Source organism: Diceros bicornis, chromosome 34 (genome assembly GCF_020826845.1).
Source record: "Diceros bicornis minor isolate mBicDic1 chromosome 34, mDicBic1.mat.cur, whole genome shotgun sequence".
NCBI lineage: Eukaryota > Metazoa > Chordata > Mammalia > Perissodactyla > Rhinocerotidae > Diceros > Diceros bicornis.
Genome location: NC_080773.1, coordinates 20,325,463 through 20,349,980, shown reverse-complemented (window position 1 = coordinate 20,349,980; position 24,518 = coordinate 20,325,463). Strand labels below are relative to the sequence as shown.

Here is a 24,518-nt window from a genome sequence, read left to right as displayed (position 1 = left end):
ACACAGCAAGCCTGGGAATTGTGCCTGCTTGATGTTGGCCAGAGGGGACATCATGAAGGGTCAGGGGCCCAGGGCACCCCTCATCTGTCTAAAGCCCCTCAGATCTGTTCAGAATCATGGAAAGGGGACCGGTCCCCCTACTCAGGGCACATCCTGGCTGAATGTTCAAGAGGACACAGAATGAGGAGGGGGACTGAGTCTGTCTCTCCTGTCCCCAAACACCCACTCCATATACCAGATCTCCATCAGGCCCAGGGCCCTCTCTCCAGGCTCATCCAGGATGCAGTTTCTGGCATCATCAGGTCATCTGATCCTCCGTCAGCTGCCACTGAAGCAGGAGACACCCAGAGAGAATGGGAAATACAGAGACTGACAGATGTAGAGGAGAAGACAGGAACATGGGCAGAAAGGGGCCTGGAAACCTCCTGGGTTTCTCGAGTGGTTGGGGATGAGGCTGGCAGTTTGGCATGTTTATCAGCCAGTTTATTTCCCTGTGCCTCCTCAGTTTTTTATATCACATCCCTCAGTTTTAATAGTAGCAATTTTCTGGGGTATTAACAGTGCCTCAGAAATTCCTGTGACTTGGTGTCCATCCTTGACTGGGGTTCTGGCTGCTGTCATAAACCCTCTGTTTCCATAACACACCCACATCCTGTACGACCCCAAAAACATAGAGGCTGTCAGAGTGCATGTTCACCTTCATTCCTTCTGCTCTTGTGCAAGCCGGAGTGAGAGTGAATTATTCAACCATTTGAGCTCATTTATCATATGGCAGGGCTTCATATTCCAAAGGGTGTGTTGAGTAGTCATGGCACATCCAGCATCATCACCAGAGGTGGTGATACTGGCCTGAAGCGAGGTTGACATGAGGGAAGCCATGTTGTAACTTAGAATAACCTCTGACTAACTCACCCAGGCTGTATATATTTTACCTTGCATATAGCCCGGGAGGTAAATAGCTACCCTGTAGGAAATAATCCTGGTTGACACATCTACCTCTGAATAGTGATAGATGATGACTTTGTTCTTTTGAGTTTCTTAGGAACATGGCGACCTCCTCAGAGATGAACATTATGCTGGCATCCATCAGCAAGGACAACCCAAGGACCTGGTGTGGCCTCTCCAGTCACCAATGCAGGAGGTCAACATTCCTGAGCCCCTTCCTTCACATCCTGCTAGTCCCTATGTAACTGCCTCAAGATTATGTGCTTATTTAAGATGGCCTTTCAGCTGTGAGTCTGCCATCTTCCGATTTTGCTGGCTAATTGAATAAATCCTTTTCTCAATCACTGACTCATTTGCAATTGATTGGCTTCAGGATTGCAGCGAGCAGAATGAGCCTTTGCTCAGTTATGGTAGGAGCCTTGGACATAAAGAGGAACTTGGACAAACAGAGTCTTGAACATCAAGCCTTACACATAAAGCCATAAAGCATCCACTTGGGGAAGTCTAATCTAGAATGAGATGATGATCTGACACCACCCTGAGGTGTCCCAGCTGTGTTTCAGTGAAGCAGACAGCTGGGGTAAGATTGTCAGTGGGGTGTGGTGGCGTGAGGGGGAAAGTGGTAGAATTTCCTGTGAGGTGAGTGGAGACACAGAGAGGTGCTGTATGTTCTCATGAAGCAGTAGGTCTGTCCAGCATGAGGAGCGTGTCTATCCAGTCATGACTCAACACCGAGGCAGGGGTGGTTTGGAAAAGTTTGACAGTTGCAGCCATGTCTCCCATGTAAGGGGGATATGCCTGAGTTCCTGAGTCCAGGGGTCTCTGGTGCGTGTTATATTTTGCGATAACACTCCAAGGGCATGACCCTCTGGTTCATGCACAAACAAGGGAAAAGGTAGGGAGGAATTGGAAAGTCCATGTGTGTGGGGTGAAAGTAGGGATCCCTGAAGGTTCTGGAAAGCATGTTTGGATGGGGGATTCCAGACTCCTGGGTCTGGGAATGACTCCCTAGTTATAGTATAAACGAATGAAGCAATCCTAGAGAAACTAGCTATCTACATCCTACAACACCCCAGAGGCCTTCAAAAACCTGTCAACTGTCACTTTGTTTCCAGGAGAGGAAAGTGCTGGATGGTGGCAGGTGGTCTGTGGAGATAGTTTTTCCTGCAGCCAGGTCATCCTGACCCAGACATGGGTCACCCCAAAAGAGTGGTTGACCTTTGTCTTCAGCCACCTTGTGGCCCTTTTTTGTGATGCCTCCAGAATGTCCTGAGTGTCCAGGAGGGAGCTGGCCCAACTGTCAGGACTTCAAGGGGGATTACCCCCAGATTGGATTAAGGTGGGATTTCCAGTTTCTCAAAGGTACATTGAGGGTGAGCCATAAGTGGGCAGGGCCCTCAGTGAATCCTCAGGGCACGAAGTCCAGAGATATTGCTGATTTTCCCAGCAGAAGGCGCACAGTGACTGGGAATCTGTGTGAAGGGGAATACTAAAACACGCTGGACACAAATCGATGACCTGAACTACTAGGTGTTGGAAGGGATCAGGCGCAGGGCAGGGTTAGTGTTGGCCCCCAGGGGAAAGCTGTGTTTGACAATTTGTGGATAGAGCTCAGACCTTGGACTAGCCGATATCCTTTTCCTTTGGCTTTTTGGTGACCAGAGTAGAAGTGTTGCACAAAGTGGAAGTGAGGATTAGAAGTTTGTTGTCTAATAAACCTTGGGTTACTGGGCAGAGCCCCTCAAGTCCCTCCAGTGTCAAATGATATTGGGGAATCTTGATGAGGGGTATGGAAGGATGCTATTCCACCTGAAGGAGCCCTGTCACCCATATACATCCAACATCTGTGGAGTTTGTTGCCCACAAATGAGGAGGATTATTGTCTAACAGTGTCTTTAAATTCTTAGGCCAACGGGTGCAAGGTTGAAGGGGGCACAGGACCTCAGGGAAGTCAGACAAGGAGCTTAGGGGACATAGATGGGGGTGTAGGAGTGGAGCACTTTTAGAAGGAGTCTCCTGAGGACACAGAGAATTGAGATCCCCCCATTCTTGAGAAGACCCCTTCCTAACAGGTTTACCAGGAGGTAGAACTGAGAGGGAAGTTGTGTTGAGCTTCAAGAGGTCCCACAGGAATGCAAAGAGGTTGAGAGAGGGAAAATTGTGAGGGAAATGATCAACACCCAACACAGGTAACATCTCGTGACGCCAAGGAAGGGGGCAGGAAGCGAGGTGGTGCTGGGGGAGAATGTGTTGTCCCAGGATTGATAAGAAATGTGGTGGGTGCCCTTCACCTTGTAGGGTTAAGTCCCCTTGCCAGTTTGGGGACAGTTGAGGTCCTTGGACATTCATTTCCCTGGAGGGGAGTCAATGATTTTGCACTGGGGTTGGGGGGTCTTGGGTTTCTTCCATCCTCTGAGGCTGGGGCAGTCACCGCCCAGGGCCCTTTCTCCTCACAACGGGGGCAAGTGTCCAGACCCACAGGAGCCCAGGAGTGGGGAGATTGCCGTGCATTAAATTTCTCAGTGTTTTCTCGTTGTTTTAGTCACAGTGCCATAAGCATGCATTGTATATTTTCTAATTTATTGGAAATACTGTCTTCATCATGTCAGAGCATGTCTGGAGCTCAGACTTGTCTGCATTTTGCAAGTTCATGTTATTTTTTTGGTAATGGATCATGAAGCTCTGATCTGAAACCATTTCCAAACTTGTGGCCAAGCAGAGGCTGTTGGGGGAGTCAGTTCTTGTCCTGAGAGCTCCTTCCACATCGTCTCTGTCCATGGCCGTAGTTAGCCACGGTTTCATCTCCCTACTGTTTACAATTTTGAAAATATGACCAATTAATTTTTGTGGGATAGACTTAAGGGATGGCTGCCAGTAATTTTTCTCTTATCTCTCGGTCCCCAATGGGAGTCGGGGGAGCATGAGACCCTTGAAGGTCCTCAAGGATCATAGTCCCATGTTCACATTCGTACTTTTGTCCGTTAGATGAGTTTTACATTAAAACTTTTCAATAAACATTTAAAAAATTTCCAAAAATGTTCGTTGAAAACATTTCACGTTGGAAATGTGATATCAAATACTGACTGGAAACTCTGTGACCTCTGCGATTTCAAATAGATCGGTTTTCGCCCACTGTCATTGGATTACTCTTTCTTTTCGTAAAATAGGGGATTTCTCCATATTTTGATCTAAACTCTGTTTATTTTTCTTTTGTAATCTGATTTCATATTTAATCTTTGAATTTTTAAATTTTAGATTCTTTTTATCTTGGCATAGCTGAGGTTTTCCATTATTTTACATTTGTGAAAAGTGCTCTTTGTAAATCTAAGTAGCATAGAAAGAAATCCAGTGAAAAGCAAGCTCCCCACTTATTCTTAGCCCTTCTCTTCCTCCCTTCAGCGAATCCACTCTAATGTCTGGTATGACCCTCCAGAAGTTTCCGTGTTTATGAAAGCATGTCTGCGTGGACACGATGGAGGCGGGAGGTGCAGGGGAGCAGGCCCTCTGCAGCTGAGGTGCCCGGATGAGACCCTGACCTTGCCACTGACTGTGTGACCTCGGGTGAGGGGAGCCCTCTGTGCCTTGGTTTCCTCATTTGTAAAATGGGATGAAAATCAGACCAAATGAACCCTTATTTACAACAAGTTTTTCAAAACTCACTCTAAAACATTGAGTTGTAAATTTTTTAATGGATTATGAATGACACCTGAAATAAATTGAATATTTTGTAAGTACTTGTTGCAAAATGAACTTTTTGCTGTTTGTTCTAATGTATACATATGAAGACCTCATTCTTTTCCATTTTTTTAATGTAATAATTTGAAATATTTTTCTACGAGAGAGTATTATTGCGGTATCTGGGTGTACCAAGATATATTTAGCCAAAGTCCTTATTTTTTTAATAGATTTCAAAGATATTTTCATGATACGAAAAATGTTCACAACATAAAGTTAAGGAAGACAAACCAGGATACAAGAATGTACACACACCATGAACCAGGTTTTCAAAAATGTGCTTGTGTTTTCATGTTGGTTCAGTTTTCCTTTAGGGCCACTGAGGTGTGACCGGCCTATCTCACTCCACGAAACTTGGGTGACAGCATCATTTAACTCCTACATCTAGGGCTTTGGGTTTTTTTTCATAGCTCAACTTTCTTAATTTTTATTTTTCTATTGCTATAACATTCACAAAGCATACAATCCACACTTTCAATCTTTTTGGCATTTGCAACTCAGTGTTTTAGGGTGGGTCTTTTTTAGCATATTTACAATGCTGTACAATCATCACCACTATCTAATTCCAGAATATTTCCATCGTCCCAAAAAGAAATCCCATGACTGTTAGCAGTCACTACAAATTCTCCCCATCAACGATCCTCTCGCAACCGTGAATCTACTTTCTGTCTCCGTGGATTTGTCTTTTCTGGAAATTACCTGTGACTAGAGTCATACAATATTGGTCTTTTGTTTTATAAGAATAAAATATTCTGGTTTGTATTTAACTGTTATGCTCAGAAAGGTATTGTTATCTAACCCATTGGAGACATAAATTAGTAATGAAAATCTTGTCAAAGATAGTTGAGTCATTCTTTCCTTGGTGATCAACAATCTCTTCTTGACCTGAATATTCACTCTAAGGGTGAGAAGTTCTCCATGATGACCCCATCTGCCTCCAAGTGATAATCCTGGATCCAGCTGTTAGGTCGAGTTCTAGAAACTTGGCATTCTTTGTTTCTCTTCTTGTCCAGGTTGCACGACTTCTCCCTCTAACGGGTTTGTTTATTCCCAGTTTATTGACATCCAGGCTGCCAGGTCAGCTGTGTCTCACCGGGTGCTGAGTCTCTTGACCACCAGCCCTGGCCTGTTTCTCTTGCTCCGCGTCTACTGCATCTTCCTTTGCCCCAGAGCCTCCCCTCCTGCGGGGACAGGGACCACACTGTTCCTGCTGGTCATTTTCAGGCCAAGTGCAACTTCCATGGGTGTAACTTCCTGAATTTTATGCCCTTTAAAAATTACTGAGGTTCTGTATTAGTATTGTTCTGTCTCACAAAACATACTATGTCTGTGGTGTTGTGAGTGGAATGCACTGAAATTCCACTAGTAGGACTTAGGTTAACAAAGAGCCAAGATTACCTCATGACTCAAGAGGATTTTTGGTGCAATCTTCTAGGTCATCGTCTGCCTGTGTTCCTTAACATTACTGTTCACTCCTAATTGTGTTTCTGTGTCCCCAGGGAAGGGACACTCAGTCATCCCAGCACCCACACGTGGTGGATCTTCTACCTGAGTCTAGTATCTGATTGGAAATTCTCCATTCGCATTGGGAATGTTGTCTATGCTGGAGAGTTCCCACTTGTATTTTCTTGTTGTGAGGAAGATCGGCCCTGAGCTAACATCTGCCAATCCTCCTCTTTTTGCTGAGGAAGACTGGCCCTGGGCTAACATGCCTGCCCATCTTCCTCCACTTTATATGGGACGCCGCCACAGCATGGCTTGACAAGTGGTGCGTCGATGTGCGCCCAGGATCCGAACCGGCGAACCCCAGGTCGCCACAGCGGAGTGCATGGACTTAACCGCTTGTGCCACCGGGCTGGCCCCTCCACTTGTATTTTTTACTAAAATACATTTTTAAGTTCCCAGTCCAGAGGTGTTGTTGAAGGACATTTCTGGGGTCCTGGCATGGATTCAGCCATGCAGCACGGCCACGGAGCTGGTCAGACCCCATTCCCTGTATGAAAGCACCTTCTGTTTATGATAGTTTGAGTGCATTCTTTTTTCTGCAGTTCCTGCTGCTGCAGCAGAGCATTTGAAGCAGGAAGGGATTTGTCCTGACCATCCAGGGGTTTGCATGCACTGGTCTGTTGCATGGAGCAGGGACCAGCCTGCAAACTTGAAGTACACAGGTGGAGCAAAGAGCCCTACCCCACCCACTCAGACATTGGAGGAAGGCCCTCTGGCACTGGAGAGGCCCAGCCCTCCTCCTCAGGAATACCCCATATAGCTGACATTCTTCCTGAAAATGGGGAGTTCCACCAAATTCCTGCCTGTTCCCTGGGAGGGGCTCCCTGAGGCCAGAGGGAAGTAACGTCCCATAAACCAGGAGGAGGATCAGCCTCTTTACCACCTGGTGCTAAGGGGAAGAATGTGACGTTACAAACTAGTAGTGCTTGTCTGTTTCTCATTCCGGAAGCACAGATCTCCCAGCACCACCTGGAAGCTGTGAGAATGTCTTACTTGGGGTTTGTTTGGGGGCCTGAAACCAGGGCCTACTTTCCCTTTCCAGAGGGACTGGGCCTGGGATTGATGGAGGTTCCCTGGCTGGGATTTGGGGTGTGTGGGTCCAGTCTAGACTGTCTGTGACCTGCAAAGGGGCCTGTGCCAGGGTCTTCCTTCATGCAGGGAACTGGGTGCAGAGAATCCAACCAGCGGGGCTCCCAGTACACTCTAATTTACCAAGGGACCCTGAGCATCCTTTCAGTGGGAAAAGACAGAGTCCTGAACAACCAGAAACATGGTGGTGACTAAGGCAGCCCTGGTCCCTGTCCTCATGGAGCCCTAAGTCCAGTAGAGATGCCAGACTCACCTCAGATGGAGACAACCCAGAATGGGCAGTGCAGGGATGGGGGACGCAGAGGCAGCTTGTCTGGGGACTGTATATATGGGCTTTCAGGGCCCTCTGCTGCCTACTGTGCAGATGGCCCCAGGAATTGTGACGGGTGACAGAATGACACTCAGGAAGCCCTGTATGTGAACTAATGCTTGTCTTTCAGCCAGGAAACAGCAACAGGACTCTCCCAAAGAAGAGAGCTCAGGTTCAGTGCCGTGTGAATCAAGTATGAAGTGGGAATGTTGACTTGGGCTTTCTTTGTTTGTCTATGTCCTGGGGTCAGGGTGAGGTTCCTGCGTGTGGGCCTGGGTGGAGGATTTGATCTTCATTCTGCTGCCAAGAAAGGGAGCACACAGTCTGCCCAGATGTGCAGTGGAAGTGAGTGAGGTGGGGCTCAAAGGCTGTCAGAGTCAAACACGAAAAATCCAGTCTTCCTCTTATACGGGGAGGTGGATGGACGGTGTTACCTGTAAGCGGCCTATTAGGCCCTTTGAGAAAGAGTGAAGATTTGAACACAGGGCTCTCGGACCCCAAACTCTCATCACTGTCTAGTTAGACGCTCTCAGGGTCCACGGAGCCCTGGCCTGGCCCTCAATGCCTTCCCACCAGCACAGCCTCCTAGAACCCCCTGCCCTGATCTCCCTCCACATTTCCACCCACGTCCTGACTCAGCCCCTGGAGAGACCAGGTTCCAGGCCCAGAGATGCCAACCCCGACCCTGCTCCCCGGGGGAATTTGCTTTTCTGGGGACCTGGCTGGTGTCCAGGCCAATCTCATCCTCCTTTGGCAGGGATGCCAGGCTGTGTGCTAAGCCCACCTTCAGCTTCCTAGAAGCACCTGGGACAGAGGATGTGAGAGCTGAACCCATTTTTTGGAGGACCTGACAGGGCGGCTAAGTCAGTGGCTCTTAGGAGAGGAGAAGGCGAGCCTGTGCCTGGAGCCTTTCCAGTCCCCTGCTTATTAACAATTTGTATGTGGCTCACTAGGAAAAACAGAGATGACACCATCATGGGGATTACACACGGTCCAAAAGAAAGTTTAATTACTCAGGAATGGTGGAGATTCTATGCAGTGCACACAGTTCTGTTTTGAATCAATTCTATTTTAATTTTATTTAATTTTATTTTTTTTGTGAGGAGATCAGCCCTGTGCTAACATCTGCCACTCCTCCTCTTTTTTTTGTTGAGGAAGACTGGCCCTGGGCTAACATCCATGTCCATCTTCCTCCACTTTATATGGGATGCCTCCACAGCATGGTTGCCAAGCAGTGCGTTGGTGTGCGTCCGGTATCCGAACTGGCGAACTCCGGGCCGCTGCAGCAGACCTCGTGCAATTAATCACCTGCCCCACTGGGCAGGCCCCTCTATTTGAATTTTAAAAGTACACATTATGACAAAATCGTTGGTTTTACAACCTGAAACAGTGTCAGATGCACAGTTTTGAGATCTGTACTCCACCCTACAGCTGAGGAGAGGGGAGGCCTGAGGAGCAGGGGAGGGATGGTTCTGGGAGGGAGCGTGCATCCTCCACCTCCTTCGGAGAGAGCAGACAGTCAGGACCCCGGTGATCCCACGGTTATTTCTGCATCAGAGACCTCCTCCCTGGTCTCCTGCCTCCTGTGCAGCTCACAGCAGACAGACGCTGGGGTCTCCCACAGGCTCACATCTCCCCACTTCCATCCCCTGCTTAGGACCCGTCCGTGGCTCCCAGGGCGCTCAGGTGAGTCCAGAATCCTCCCCGAGGCCCCCAGGGTGACTGGCCCTGCCCTGTCCTCTGCCCTCTGCCCTCCCAGAACTGAGCTCCACTGACATACTCACAGTTCTTGTTCATTCTTAAAATCACAGCTCAGATACCCCGCCACCAGGAAGCCATCCCTGACACCCTTGGCCCTCCTTCCCAGCCCTACTCACTCTGAGTCACGATTGTCTGAGGTGGTCTGTGCCCCCAGTGGATGTGAGAACTAGAAGGACAGGGCTGGGACTTCCAGTCAGTGCTGTGTCCCCAGCAACGACCAGCACAGATCTGGGGACAGAGCAGGTGCTCTGGGAATACTGAATGAGTGAATGAATAAAGGAGTCAATGAATGACTGCGTGGTGGATGAATGAATGAAAGCACTGTGCTCAGGGTGTATCTAGTCAACATGACTGTCCTGACATAGTGACTTTCTGAGAATTGTTGTCTGAAGTTCAGACCTCTCCGTCTCCAGGCAGCCCCCCATCCTCCCTGTCATGCTGTTGCTCAGCTGGACCCTGTGGGGTGCCATGCCCTGGGGAAGGCCTAAGAACCTCCTTCTGGCCACCTCTCCCCCGCTCTCCACCCCACACACATAGGACCCAACCCTGTGTCGGGGGCTGGAAACCAGGCTACAACAGCATCCGGGCCCTGCCAGGACTGAGCAAGTTGGCCCAGGGCTCAGAGCCTGCTCTGTTCCTGATTTTACTAATCCCTTTGCTGAGTCTACTAGGAAACATGGATATTACATCATTGTGGACTTACACACAGTCTCAAAAGAAAGTGCAAAGACAAACAGGCAGTAAGTGCTCTGTCGGCCTCCCTCAGGGGAGCGGCTCCTTCTCCTTCTGACCCCAAGTGGCTTCTCTCAGAGGAGAAACTGCCCCCTCTCCCTCAGAGCGAGCGTATTCAAGCCCAAGGAGGATTAACTCCTATGAAGGAGACAGGTGAAAACCTTTCATGGTCCTGTTGTCTTAACTCTGATGGGGTCATGGTCCACTTGAGGGTCTGGTGATGGCTGTGGACTTTTGCCCAGAATGTCAATGAAACAAATGAGTGTGATAAAGACATTGGTCACATCAGTCACCTCTAAGATCATCAATTGTTTACCCAGAGCCAGGCACAGGTGCTGCATTCTCTCATTCGTAATCTTCTCTCCTCACCCCTCTCTTCTCCCCTTCTCTCTCCATGAACCAAATGAAAACAGTGGCTTTTGCAGAGCAGCCACAGCACTGACTCTCAAAGCCTGCAACAGTGCCTGGGATATGCAAGTCGTGAGTCCTTGAGTAAGTGACAACTATAAAGAAGAAACAGAAATAGACCCGTGTCCTTGTGACATTGGAGTTCCTGTCTTGGTTCCATGAGTGACCCCAGAAGCCTGGCAAATCTCCCATTTTGCCTACTTATTATAATTAGAGTTTCCAAATCCGTAAATAAAAGGTCACTGCCCATCACAGTGGCTGCCACCTGAATGACATCAACCTTGGTTCGGTAAGTGGGTACTAGGCTCTGGTGTGAGGTCAGGGTGTTGAGGAGCCCCCTAAGGAGGGCTCGAAATGTAGAAAGAACACGGGGAAAGTAGAAGACTTGTAGGGTCACATGGATCAGACATTACTAGCTGTTTCAATTTGGGACAGTGGGGACAGCTCCAAGGTGTATCCTATGCCTTGATTTTTGCTAAAGTGGCCTTATTACTGGAGGATGAGAGGGATGCATGTGAGGGAAGGAAGGGGGACGGAGCATCCATCCTCTCCTGGCTCTTAAAGGATCTGACGTGAGGTTCCAAGGTGACGGATACCCTGTGTGATGCCTGCCCCAGCTCCAGGACCAAGCAATGCCCCTGAGGCGAGAAGAGGACTGGAGCTCCTCTGACGTCCCCTGCTCCTCTCTACAGACAAAAAGACCTCGGAATCTGCCGCTTTCCCATCCACTGAACCAAAGCCAACCCCAGACACGTGATCCCCAATGCAGCCTCCAGGTAAGGAGAGCAGAACCCCACCTTCTGTCACAGCTGCAGCCCCACCCCCAAGGGAACCTCTGCCTCCATCCCATCTCTTTCCTCTCCCGCCCTCCTCTCCTTCCATAGCAATGTCCCAACCACATCCCCACATCAGTTCCATTTATATTGTTAAGATAATTATTTCCCAAAGCAATCTGCAGATTCAATGCAATCCCTAGCAAAACCCCAATGGTCTTTTTTTATTTCTTCTTCTTCCAGAAATGTCAAAGCTCAGTCTCGATTCATATGGAATTGCAAGGGACTCTGGATACCGAAAAGAGTCTTAAAAAAGGAGACCAAAGGTGGAAGACTCACACTTCCTAATTTTAAACTTGCTATAAGGCTACAGTAATCAAAACAGTATGGTACTGGCATAATGGTAGACATAGAGATCAATGGGATGGAATTGAGGTTCCAGAAATAATCCCATAGATTTATGGCCAATTGAGTTTTTGATGAGGCTGCCGAGAGCATTCAACGTGGAAAGAAGTTTTCAGCATGTGGCACTGAGTCAAATGGATCTCCACAGGCAAAAGAATGAAGCTGGATCTCTACCTCACACCATATACAACATATATAACTCAAAGTGGATGAAAGGCCTAAATGTAGGAGGTGAAGCCATAAAAGTCTTAGAAGAACACATAGGAGTAATTCTTCATGACTTTGGATTTGAAAATGTTTTCTTAGGTATGACAGCAAAAGCACAGACACAAAAGAAGAAATAAAGGATAAACTAGAATTAAGCAAAATTTAAAAGTTTTGTGTGTCAAGGAACACTACCAAGATAGTGAAAATACAACCCACTGTTGGGAATTGGAGAGAATATTTGCAAATGGTATATCTAACAGTGATCTAGATTATAGTATCCAGAATATATAAAGAGTTCTTACAACTGAATAACAAAAAGACAAACAACACAATTTAAAGCAAAGGATTTGAATAGATATTTCTCCAGACAAGATATCCAAATGTCCAACAAGCACATGAAAAGATGCTCAAAGTCATTTTTTAAGGGAAACTCAAATCAAATTACTAAGAATTACCACTTCACACCCACTAGAATTGTGATAATTTTTTAAAATGGAAAAAAATAGTGTTAGCGAGGGTGTGGGGGAAACTGCAACCCTCACTCTTTGCTAGTGGGAAGGTGAAATGGTGCAGCCACTGTGGGAACCTGTTCATCTCTTCCTCACTAAGTGAATCATAAAATTACCATGTGAACAAACAATTCTACTCCTGGTGTAGTCTCAAAAGAATTGAAAGAGTTGTTCAATCACTTGTATATAAAAGTTCATTTTAGAGTTATTCACAAGAGTCAAAAGGTGGAAACATCACAGAAGTCCATCTATTGATTAATGGATAAACTAAATGTGGTATATCCACATAATGAAATACTATTTCTTATGAGAAATGAAGTACAGATACATTACAACACGGATGAATGTTGAAAGCATTGATAAGCGAAAGAAACCAGACACAAAAAAACCATACATTGTATGATTCTATTCATATGAAAAACCCAAAATCGGTAAATACATTGAGACAGAAATCAGATTAGTGGTCTCTAGGGGCTGGGAGGAGGGTGGAATGGGCAGGGATTGCTTAATGAGTATGGGGGTTTCTTTAGGGGTGATGAGAATATTCTGGTGATAGTTACACAACACCTTGAATGTACTAAATGCCACTGAACTGTACAATTTACAACGGTTAAAACGATAAATTTTACTTTATGTGTATTTTACCACACACGTAAAAATGAAGAGTAAAAACATTTGAATGGGGGACAGCACGGGGGGGGGTGGTGTCCGGAGAGCAAAAGGAACTGTTCACACCACTGGTGCTGACCCACTCAGTCTGTTTCATCACTTCTGTTGCTGGAATGAGACTTTCCCTGAGCGTCTTCACTTTATAGTGGGATTCTGACTCCCATCTGCTTGTGCAGAGTGGAGGCTGGTCTGGTTCAAGTAAATCTAAAACCCCTGATCTATTCGGTCCCTGAAATAACTCGTTCCTTTCTCATTGATGATCAAAAAGCACACTGAACTGATTCCCAAGTGTCTTTCTTGACAGCAAAGCCCCAAAGAGCTGTGATAAGTGCTCAACAGAAGATGTCCAAGGTGCTATCTGGATGTAATGGGGTGACTGACCTCAGCCTCAGGGTCCAGAGACATTTCGGGGAGGGTGACATTTACACTGAAAGCTGGAGAGTGAATAGAATGCACGTGAAGAGAGTGGGGAGAGAGTCAGACAAGAACCGTCATGCATGAACCCTGGAACACGTGGATGTGGGGGGACCACAGATCCTGAAGTTGAGGTGCAGACAGTGAGGGGAGTGTGGGCCTGCAGCTGGGGACATGGGGGTTGAGCCATGGGAGACATCTTGGGTTGTAATAAGGAGTTGCAATAAGTCGAGGGTGATGGGGAGCCACGAAGGGTATACTGGACACTTGGCATCCATCCCACCCACTCAGGGCCTCCCTGTCCTCAGAGGCTGGGCAGCTTCAGACGGCCTTTCCCAGAAGGCCTTGCAGCTGGGGTTCTGGATGCGTCTGAAGCTCTGAGCAGCACAGCCATGGAGTCACCAGGTGTTTCCCCAACAGCAACCACATGTCGAGGCAATAGCTTCGAGGTGCCAAGAGGCTGCTGGGGCTGCAGCAGTGATGTTCAGATCCCTGAGTCACACAGCAGTGCTGTCTGGGCATCATTCGTGGAAGCCAAGCCTAGAGCCTGCTCCTCCAGCGCCTCCTCTGACCAGTAGGCTCTTAACTTGTTGCCAAATTGACCTCACTCTGGTGGGACTCCAACCCACATGCAGAGGAGCTCTGAGGAGGAACCCACAGGTGGGCCTCATACCCACAATCCGTCCCTTCCCTGGTGGGTCTATTTTTTTCTGAGTCGCGGATTTGAAACGAAATGGAAACAGCACAAGATTTCATTCAATGGCCAAAGAATGGAGAAGTGGGAACTAGGTTCACAAATTAACTTCTCAGCTCATGGGGCGCATAAGCAGCTGTTATAAGGGGTCCAGGTTATGAAGGGGAGGAAAATTCATAGTTTTCAGAGAAATGGGCAGGCTTTTCTGGGGATCAAGCGTGCCATCTCTTTTCTTTCCTTATTTGGTCCTATCCTGCCATTGCCATGGCAACTCTAAACTGTCATGGCGCTGGTGGGTGTGTGATGTAGCATGGTAATGCATTACAATGAGCATATAATGAGCTGCGGGGTCTATGTTAGGTCAAGGCAGCTGCCATGCTGCCTTCAACGGGTGTTACCTGGTTTCTACTATGTGTCTCAGCCTCCTCCTCCTTCCTCTCATTGTGGTTTCCTGTAAGCTAAAGAGAACATGTCCGGGGTGTTCTGAGCAGGGCTGTGGTTACTGGCTTATGGGTTGGCGGGCTGGGTAACAAACTCACTGTTTTACTTGAAGAATCCAATCAGAGCTGGGATCAGGCCAGACCATCCATTCTTTGGTCACCAGAAGTCCCTTTGCAGGGAGTAGGGATCAGTTCCTGAAATCTTGATAATGTGATTGGAGCAGAAGGGTGACACATCCTCATCCTCAGCTAGCGGAGGAGGACCCTCTGGCTCTGGGGAGCCCCAGTCCCTCCTCCTGCATACCTGACATTCTCTCTGTACAACTGAAAGTCCACTACATTCCTGCCTGTCCCCTGGCAGGGGCTCCCTGAGGCCAGATGGAAATAACATCCAGATACTGACAGGAGGGATATTCAGCCAATTTATTCCCGGGGAAAAGGAGAAGCCAGTGGGGAATCTGGTAAGAGCAGGAAATGCCAGCTCCGGGGTTTCCCATCCAGGAGCCCAGCTCTGCCAGCCCCGACCAGGAGCCGTGGGAACGTCGACCTGGGTCTTGTGCAGGGAAGTCTGAGAGCACAGCCTGCCTGCCCTTCCTGGAGGGGCTGGGCAGGGGGTTGGAGGCCCCGGACTGGGATTCAGGAGTCCTGGGCTCTGTTCCAGCCTGTGTCACTGACCCGCAGGAGGGCCTTGGGTCAGTGTCCTGCTTGGATCCAGAGAATAAAACAAATGGCTGTTGGGGACCTTACACTGACTGCCAAGAGAGCCAGAACCGTCTTTAGCCATCAGGAGAAGCAGAGTCCCAACGCCTAATGACGGCTTCAACCAGAACAGGCCGGGTCCTACCTCACGATCCAGGATCTCACACAGAAGACAGAGCTGTCCTCAGACAGTGGGGTCCCACAGTGTCTCTCAGTGGCTGGACCCTCCACTGGTCAGGACCCAGTGAGTTAGTGGCTCTGTGTCCACACATCTCAGGAGCAGCCACTGCCCTCCCATCAGCACAGAGCCCCCTTCCCTGTCCTGATCTTCCTCTACCTGCCTGCCCTTTGCTCACTCAGTTCCCTTGAGAGACGTGGCTGCAACCCTGCCCTGGGGAATGTGCTTTCTCCCTCACCCTGGCTGGTGTCCAGGCGTCTACTGCCCCACAGATTTTGGCAGAGGCAACCAGGCCTGTGTCCTTGCCTACCTGGAGCCATCCCAGAAAATGAACAGAATCAAGGTCATGAGAGATGATCCCTGAACTGGAAAACATGATGAGGCAGCTAAGTCTGTGGCAGTCAGCAAAGAGGGGACCAGCCCTTCCCTGGAGGGCCCCCATTCATGAGTTTACTGAGCAATGGACAAGTAGTACATCATTACGTGGCTTCCAACATTCTGGAATGGAAGCTTCCATAAGCAACCTTTGACAAGATTCTGCACAGCATACACTAATCCATTTCCTAATCTATATTTTTCAATTAAAAAAATAACATAGTTTATGACCAACTCAATTGACTCTATAACCTGCTAAAATGGTGCAATCCACAGTCTATGAAACACCGCTCTACTGTGAAGCTGCAAGAGAAGGGAAACCAGAACACAGGGGAGACGTGGGGCTGGAAGGGGAGCTGCTGTACCCCTGCCCCATGGGAAAGAGGACATTTGGGACTCCAGCAATTGCACAAGGATTTCTGCTATGGCAGGATCTTCTCTGGTCTGCTACTCCAGGCTCAACCCTCCTCTCCACCCTCCTCACAGCTCACAGATGCAGGGATGTTCACAGACACAAATCTGAACTCTCATCCACTGGTCAGGACCCAACCATGGTGCCCAGTGCACTGAGGATAAAGTCCTGAGTCCTCCCAGAGGCTCACAAGGGACTGACCCTGCCACCCACCTCCAGTCCCCTCTCTCTGCCCTGCCCTCCACTCTGTCTGGGCTCAGTCTTAAAATCTTAGCTCAGACATCCCCTCCTCCAAGAAGCTCTCCCTGATCTCCCAAGATGAGTGATGACCCCTGTCCCAGGCTCCCACAATTCCTGGGTTTTCTGAACCCAAACCTGACCTTTCTGAGCCATCATGGACTTAGGAGAGTCTGTGATCCCCAACGATGGGAAAGGACCTGCTACTGAGTCATCACTGTGTCCTCAGGGTCACCTGGCACAGGGCTGGACACACTGCTCGTCCTCAGCTACTATTTATTGTCAGGCCCTTGCTTGTGTCATCTCTGTTAGACCAAAAGACAACGGATCAGCTGGGCCAGGTTGTCTCCATTTTCCGGGGAAGGAAACTGAGGCTCAGAGAGGCAAAGTCCCTCCCCAGGTTCGTTCTGGGAAACCCGACATGTGGGCACCAATGCCAATCCCACACCACCACCAGAGCTGGGCTGTGACGACATCTCCGTCCCCAACCAGGAGAGACCAGAGCTTGCACCGAGGACACGCGCAGAGCTGACCTGGATGTTTCCCTGAATCCCCCACTTCTGCTGGATCAGGACACTGATGCGGTTCTCCACTCACAGTGAAGGATACGCTCTGTTCCTCTTTCACTGGGTCCTTGCCCTGGTTTCTGTCTGGAACGGGTGCATGTCGTGGAGGAGCTGAGTCTGGGCCTGGGCTCCAGGTGGAGGGGAGTCTATGGAGTGAGTGTGGAGGCTCCCTCAGGGGAGCAGAGATGCAGAAGGCAGGATGTTTCCAAACACAGGGAGGCAGGTAGAGGGACACAGCTGCCCACATGAGGAACAGGTCACCCTTCCCAGGCCCTGGGGAGAAACTTGTCCATGCAGGGGTAGGCTCTGTGTCCCCGAGGGAGGGAGTCCTGCAGGAGCTGGGGGAGGGGCCTCCCCATCCTCACTGTACAAGGTGACCCTGGTCCCACAGAACTGACCCCACAGTGTCCCTCAGGGAAGGGGATCCTTCACCTTCTATCTTCACATCCTGACTCCAAGACTGCTCTTCTCAGGGGACATTCAATCCATCTCCCTCTGAACAGCCATGTTAAGGAGTAAAGACTTCGAGAATCTACTGATGGTGTTGGAATTTCTCCTACAGAACTTCACAGATGAGTAATATTGACAATGACCTTGACCACAGCAACCAAACTCAAATGGATTATCTTACCATTCTCTCTCTCTCTCTCATGAACTCAGTGAAAATTGTGACTTCTGAATGTCCTGCTCCCCACCCCTCCCCCGTGTCTGACACAAAGCCTGGGGCACACGAGGTGCTAAGTGGACAGGTGCTCCTGAGGAAATGACCATTAGTGGAGAGACAGAGAAAGAGGTGGGGAGAGCACCCTGGGGGGCTGTGGGTCCCAGGGGTCCTCCAGGGCCTTTTTCCTGTTCATTCAGGAGCCACCTCAGTGTCCTCCCCACACATTCCCCTGTTCCCCAATCTCGTTCAACCTGGAATTTTCAAATGTGTAAAAACTAGTCTCTCACCTGGAGGCTGTGAGCTGCCATTTATTGAGCCCTGGGCTGGGGATGTGAGGTCAGGGAGCTGACAGGCTCCCCGGGAGGATGTGAAGGGTTAGAATTCCAGGAGAGTGGGAATGAGGCCATCGTGCTGGGCATGAGAGGGAGGCATTTGGGGGAGAGGTTGATGTCGGGGCACCTGCTCCTGCCCCAGGGCCCAGCGTGTCTCTGCAGGCCAGGCAGGGGATCCGATGACATCACCAACTTTACAGTAGGAGTAAAAGCACCTGCTGAGATCAGCTGATCCCCTCTCCACTCCACTGCAGCCGCCCCAGAGCCATAGCTCCCCGATGCTGCATCCTGGGTAAGGAGGATCCAGGCCCAATTCCCCTCACCTTCCACAGGCCCATAATCCCAAGACACCCAAACTCAGGTGACTAGATTCCACCCTGGACTGCTACTAGCCTTTCCCTGTGCCTCATACAGGACAGACACCCCCTCAGACCTTCCCCTGCCCCAAGCTGGGCTCTCCGAGGTGGACCCCTGGCTGCCTGCTCATCCCCACCTCATCCCTCTGCTCTCCCACAGCTGTATGGGCGGCTCTCTGCATCCTCTGTTCACACGGAGCCCCAGGTGAGTCCGGGAGGGACACTCAGAGGTGGGGTGTGTCTCCCAGAGGGCCTCAGGCTGGGAGCCCCTGCCCTGCTGCCTGGTCACACCAGCTCCGTCTCTGCCAGTGTCCCCCACGGGCGCTCACCTGATGCTGTGCCAGCCACACATGACCTGTGGGGACAAGTTCTACCACCCCCTGCAGCACTGTTGCTATGACGACGCTGTGGTGCCCTTGGGCAGGACCCGGAAGTGTGGCAACTGCACCTTCAGGGTCTGCTTCGAGCAGTGCTGCCCCCGGTCACTCAGACCCCAGGAGTCCTTCGTGGTGAAGCTGAAAGGCCGAGTTGTTCCTTGACCCCGCCCCGGATGACAGGGTTTGTCGCAGGTGAGGTCCTGTCCCCTCCATGGGATTGGGGGCTGCAGGGGAGCGGGAGTCTCAGGATGGCTACTCTGTTCCCAATGCCGCCCCCTGGCCCTGCCACCTGCTCCCTTCAATCTACCTCTCCCTTTGTCTCTCCTGGTTTCTCTCTCCCTTTGTGTTTATTTCTCTCAGCCTCTTTGCTGCCCTTCTGTGTCTCTCTTTTCCACTCCTCTGCCATGTTCTGTGCATCCCTCCATCTCTGTCCACCTCTCTCTTGCTCACTCTCTCTCTCTGTCTCTCTCTTCAGTGTCGGCTGACAGAGGACCCGATGACCAGATGACTGCTGGATTCTCCTTCCTGGAGGAGCCTGAGGAGAGGGGCCTGGTGTGGACTTAGATCTGGGACGTGGAGTGGGTATTTGGGGACAGGAGACACTCAGACTCAATCGTCCTGTCTTGTTATTTCTCCTCTTTAACACTCAGCCTGAATCTGCCCTTTAATACTCAGGGTGACTAATACTCAGGTGAGTAATAATTCCTGTTCTTCAAAATTCTCTGATGGTTGCTGCTGAGGTGCATCCTGTGATCATAATAAGAACCACAAGGGCCGGTCCAGCCACAGCACTGGCTCTGGTTGGGGAAATGTCTGTGGACTCACCACAAGTAATACGGACCCAGGCGAGCGTCTGAGGCACTCCTGCCCCGTGGCATCACTATCAATAGTCTGAGACGCACAGAACACCCATTCATCAGTTGATAGACATTGGGTTGTTTCCATTGTGGGGCTATTATGAATAATTATGCTGAATATTCTAGCACAAATGAGTGTGGAGAGGTGTTTCATTGTGGATTTGAGTTGCATTTCCCTAACGTCTAAACATGTTGATTATCTTGTCATGGGTTTATTGGTTCTGTGTATGCCACGTTTGGGGAAATGTCTTTAAATCCTTTGTCCATTTTTTAATTGTATTTTTGGCTTTTTATACTTGACCAGCAAGAGTTTTTATTATATGCTGGACACAATTCCCTCATCAGGTATATGATTTGCAAATATTTTCTTTCACTTTGATGACTTTTCACTCTCTTGATGGTGTTCTTTGAAGTACAAAGTTTTCAATTTTAATGACGTCCAATTTATCTATTGCTCTATCGTTTTGGTGTCTTCTAAGGAACCATTGCCTATCTCCAGTTCGTGAAGACTTAATCCTATGTTTCTTCTATGAGTTTTATAGTTTTAGCTCTTACATTTATTTCTTTGATCCATTTTGAGTTAATTTTTAAAATGATGTGAGGTACAAGTCCACTTCATTGTTTGCATGTGGATATCCACTTGTAGAAAACACTGTTCTTTCCTCTGTTGAATTGTCTTGGCACCCTTGAATCAATTAACCATAAGAGTAAGAGTTTATTTTTGGAGTCTCAATTATATTCCATGGAAATATAGGTACATCCTTCTGCCAGTTCCCCACTGTCCTGATTATTGTAGCTTAGCCTTAAGTTTGGAAACCAGGATGTGTGAGTCCTCCAAGTATTTCCTTCTTTGTCAAGATTGTGTTGGCTATTCCGAGCCCCTAGTCTATCACAAATTTTAGGTTTTGGTTGTCAATTTCTGCAAAAATAGTGTTTGGGTTTTTATAAAGATTATGTGAATCTTTAGATCAATTTGGGAGAGTATTGCCATCTAAAGAATAATACGTTTTCTAATCCATCACCAAGGAAGGTCTTCTCGTTTATTTAGTTCTTCTGGAAGAATATCTTTGGTTCATAAAAAAGTTACTTGACATTGTCCAAATAGTGCTATCTTTGTGCTATCAGGACAAAATAAGATATTCTGTCTTCTATTTTCCTGTTATGGCCAATAAAGTACTGATACGTAACGCATTGGTGATGTAAACAGTCATGATTAACTTGTCCAGGTCTGTCCTCTCGCCTGAACTTCAGTACTCAACATGCTCTGTAGTCTCCTGGTCTTTACTCCAAGGGCAGGAAGTTCTCTGTGATGACCTCCTCTCTTCCCCAGGGAGTAACCCTGCAATCCAGCTGTTAGGCTGTGCACCAGATGCTTGACTGTTCTTTGGTTCCTCTTGCCCAGTTGGCACTACTTCCCTCTAGTGGCATTAGTCCTGGTTTACTGATTCCCAGGTTGTCCAGTCCCTATAGATCCCACTGGTGGTGAGTCTTTTGACCATCAGCCCTTGTCTCCATTTCTCTTGCTCTGTATCTGGTGTGTCTACAGTGTTCCCTGCCCTCCCCTCCCCAGCCTCCCCACCCCCTGCTCGTTCCCCCTCCTCCAAGGGGACAAGGACCACACTACTCCTGCCAGTCATTTCTGGGCTGATGCAATTTTTATAGGTATAAATTTTCTCTCCCTTAATATTATTGGGCACCTGCCAACAAACTGCATTAGTATATATTCTTTCATAAAACATAATATGCCCTTGGATTGTGAGGGAATGTGCTGGAAGTCCACTCATGGCACTTAGGATGGTGAGTCCCAAGCTTACCTACAGGCTCGGGAGGATTTGGGGTGAAATCTCCAAGGTCACCATGTGCTTGTGTTTCCCTGCATCACTGTTGCCTCCTGACTGTATCTCCTTATGCTCCTCTGGGAGGAGGGAGCTGGAGTCTCTCTTTGCACAGACCTGGGGCTGAGCTCAGGTTACAGAGATGGTGGAGATCATCTGAACTTGTGCATAATGTCGCCCCTTCCTAGACATGTGCCCAAGGACGGGACACCCAGTCACCCCAGCGCCCCACGTGGTGCATCCTCCTCTCATATGGGATCTAATTTGGTTGCTCCGTCCACACAGGAAGGTGGGCTGACTCATGTACGTGGAAACTGCTCTGTGTTTTTGCTGGGTAGATTCCAGTTTTTTTGTCACAAATATTAAAGTTTTCCAGTCAGACAGTGTTGTATGGGGCACATCTGGAGTCCCAATGTCGAGCGTGTCAGGCCCTGCCAGGGAATTTATCAGCCTCTCATTCTCTGTTCTAAAGCAGCTCCTACTTCTATTGGGTTGCGTGGTGTCTGTTTGCTGCGAGCGCTGATGCCGAGCATGTTAAGCAGGGAAAGGATCTCGTGTGAACGTCCAGGTGGTGGCCACGGAAAGCCCTGTTGCAGGAAACAGGAATCAGGCCTGAAACCAAAGAACACAGGAGGAGCGAAAAGCAACCTGCCCTCACCCCATCAGCAAGCAGGAGACAGGGCCTGAGGCACCGGGCAGTCCCAGTCCTGCATAGTTGACCTCATCCCTGCACAGCTGAAATTCCTCCATGTCCCTGCCTGTCCCCTGGAGGGGCTCCCTCAGGAAGATGGAAATAATACCCCAGTGCTGCCAGGAGGAGGTTTCAGCCTATTTAGCCCCCAGGGCAAAGGGTCAGCCAATGAGAAAGGCTGTGACTGGAGGAAACACAATTTCCTTCTGTCTTTCACATTCCAGAAGCGCAGATCTCCCAGCACCACCCAGGAGCTGTGGGAACGTCTTTCTTGGGGTTTGATAGGGTGCCTGACACCAGGGCCTGCTTGCCCTTTCCAGAGGGCTGGTTCTAGGACTGATGGAGGCCACTGGCTGGGTGCTTGGTGTCTGAGTCCAGTCCAGACTGTGTCTGTCATCCACAGAGGGGCCTCCTATCAGGATCTTCCCTACACAGAGGAAACTGAGCAGAGGGAATTCAACCAATGAGGTTTCTACATCTCTTATTTCCCATGAGAACGTGAGTGTCCTCTGGTGTCTGGAGGAGACAGAGTCTCCAACACCTGGGCACATGGCTGTGGCCCTGGCAGGGCTAGTCTTTGGTGTCACAGAGTTTTAAGTGCAGTAGAGGCAGCTGACTGGTCCCTCAACAGTGACAACGAGACTGGGCAGAGCAGAGGCAGCTGGCTGTAGGATTTTTGCTGGTGGTGGTGGTGGTTTGTGGTGACTAGTGATCCCTGCTGGATGCAGAACAGCCCCTCAAGCAGGAATGTATATGGTGATCAGGAGGAATGACATAGGAGCACTAATGTACATGAAATAAAGTTTATTACACACACAGAAGACAACAATAGGATTCCCCAAGGAGAAGGCTCAGGTTTCATCCGGAGGAAAGTGGGATCATTAGCTTTGGCTTTTATTTTTGGCTAGGAGTGGGTCAGGTCTTGTTTCTTATGGTTTGAACTTCCTGTAGGGGTGAAGGGAGGGAGCCTGCAGACTTTCAGAGCTGGCCAGGAAGTGAGGCTGAAGGGAGCGCCTGTGGCTTGAAAGCTATCAGAGAGAAACATCCAGAAGGTGTCTCCCTCTTGGTTACAGAAAGTTGAACAAGGCTATCTGTAAGGGCGTCTTCGACACTTTGAGGAGGGGCAGAGGTAGGATTTGAAACCAGGGCTGCCTGACTCCAAGGCCTCAGTGCTGTTGAGTTAGCGATCTCAGTGTCCACACATCTCAGGACCAGCCACTGCCCTCCAGCACGGCCTCTGAGCCCCTTGCCCTGTCCTGTCTCCCTCCACATTCCTGCCTCAGAGCCTGACTCAGCCACCCTGAGACACCAGGCTCCAGCTGGGCTCCTCCTGCCCCAGAGACGCCAACCCCAGCCCTGCCCTGGGCACCGGGCTCCTCTCTCTGACCCTGGCTCCAGGATCAACCTCACTCTCTTCACAGCACAGACAACCAGGCTGGGTTCCAAGCCAGCCTGCAGCCTATTCAGGAAACGCCTAGAACCAAGAAAATGACAGCTGGATCCCTTCCTGGATGACATGATGGGTAGTTTAAGTCAGTGGCTCTTAGGAAAGGAGGTGAGCCCGGGGCTGGAGCCGTCTCCATCCCTCTGCTTACTAACTGTTTGACTTCCACTCCCCAGGAAGAACTGATATCACAGCATCATGCGGCTTGCACACAGTCCAAAAGAAAGTTTCTTTAAACAACAATCGATAAGATTCTCTGTAGTGCACACTCTTGTATTTTCTAATCTGTTTTTTTCTTTCAAATTTTGAAACCATAACAGGTAGGAACTACTCAACTTTTTTTACAACCTAATAGAGGTTTGGAAACCACTGCTCTATCTGCAGCTGTAGAGACAGGAGGCTAAAAGAGCAGGGAGAGATGGGGCTGGGCGGGGCGTGTGCTGCCCCTGCTCCCCATGGAGAGAACTCAGACGTTTAGGACTCTGGCAACTGCACAATTGTTTCTGCTACAGCAGCCTCCTGCCTGGTCTCCTGTCTCCTGTCTCAACTCCGTGTCCACCCTCCTCACAGCAGACAGACATGGGGACGTGCCACAAATCTGACTGTAACTCGACTGGAGAGTCAGGTTGCCCAGGTTCTTGGTCAGCAGCGTAAGACGGGAATTCAGACACCGACACACTGGCAACAGCAAGCAAGCAAAGATTTACTAGAAGAAAGGTCAGATACACTCCAAGTGAGGAGCTGGCACTGCCAGAGAGCGCATCAGCCCCGAGTCTTGGGTTAGTTTTATTTTTATTTGGGCTGTTTAGAAGGGAATTAGCATTATGTGGTTATCTGCCAATAATGGCTTTTCCCCCACCCACACATTGGGAGGGGGAGTTCTTGATGTTCAAGGGCA

At 49.2% G+C, this 24,518-nt stretch overlaps 2 protein-coding genes across 4 annotated transcripts in view; one reads left to right on the top strand and one right to left on the bottom strand.

Moving 5' to 3' along the window:
• Nucleotides 1–24,518, bottom strand: part of LOC131397025 (MHC class I-like protein MILL1) — a 138,607-nt gene that overhangs the window by 69,835 nt on the left and 44,254 nt on the right. The window lies entirely within an intron of this gene.
• On the top strand, nucleotides 1,047–18,955 carry LOC131397926 (insulin growth factor-like family member 1). The gene is made up of 4 exons (XM_058531033.1): nucleotides 1,047–1,111; nucleotides 18,315–18,352; nucleotides 18,577–18,621; nucleotides 18,726–18,955. The coding sequence occupies exons 1-4, from the start codon at nucleotides 1,047–1,049 to the stop codon at nucleotides 18,953–18,955; spliced, it is 378 nt and encodes a 125-aa protein (XP_058387016.1).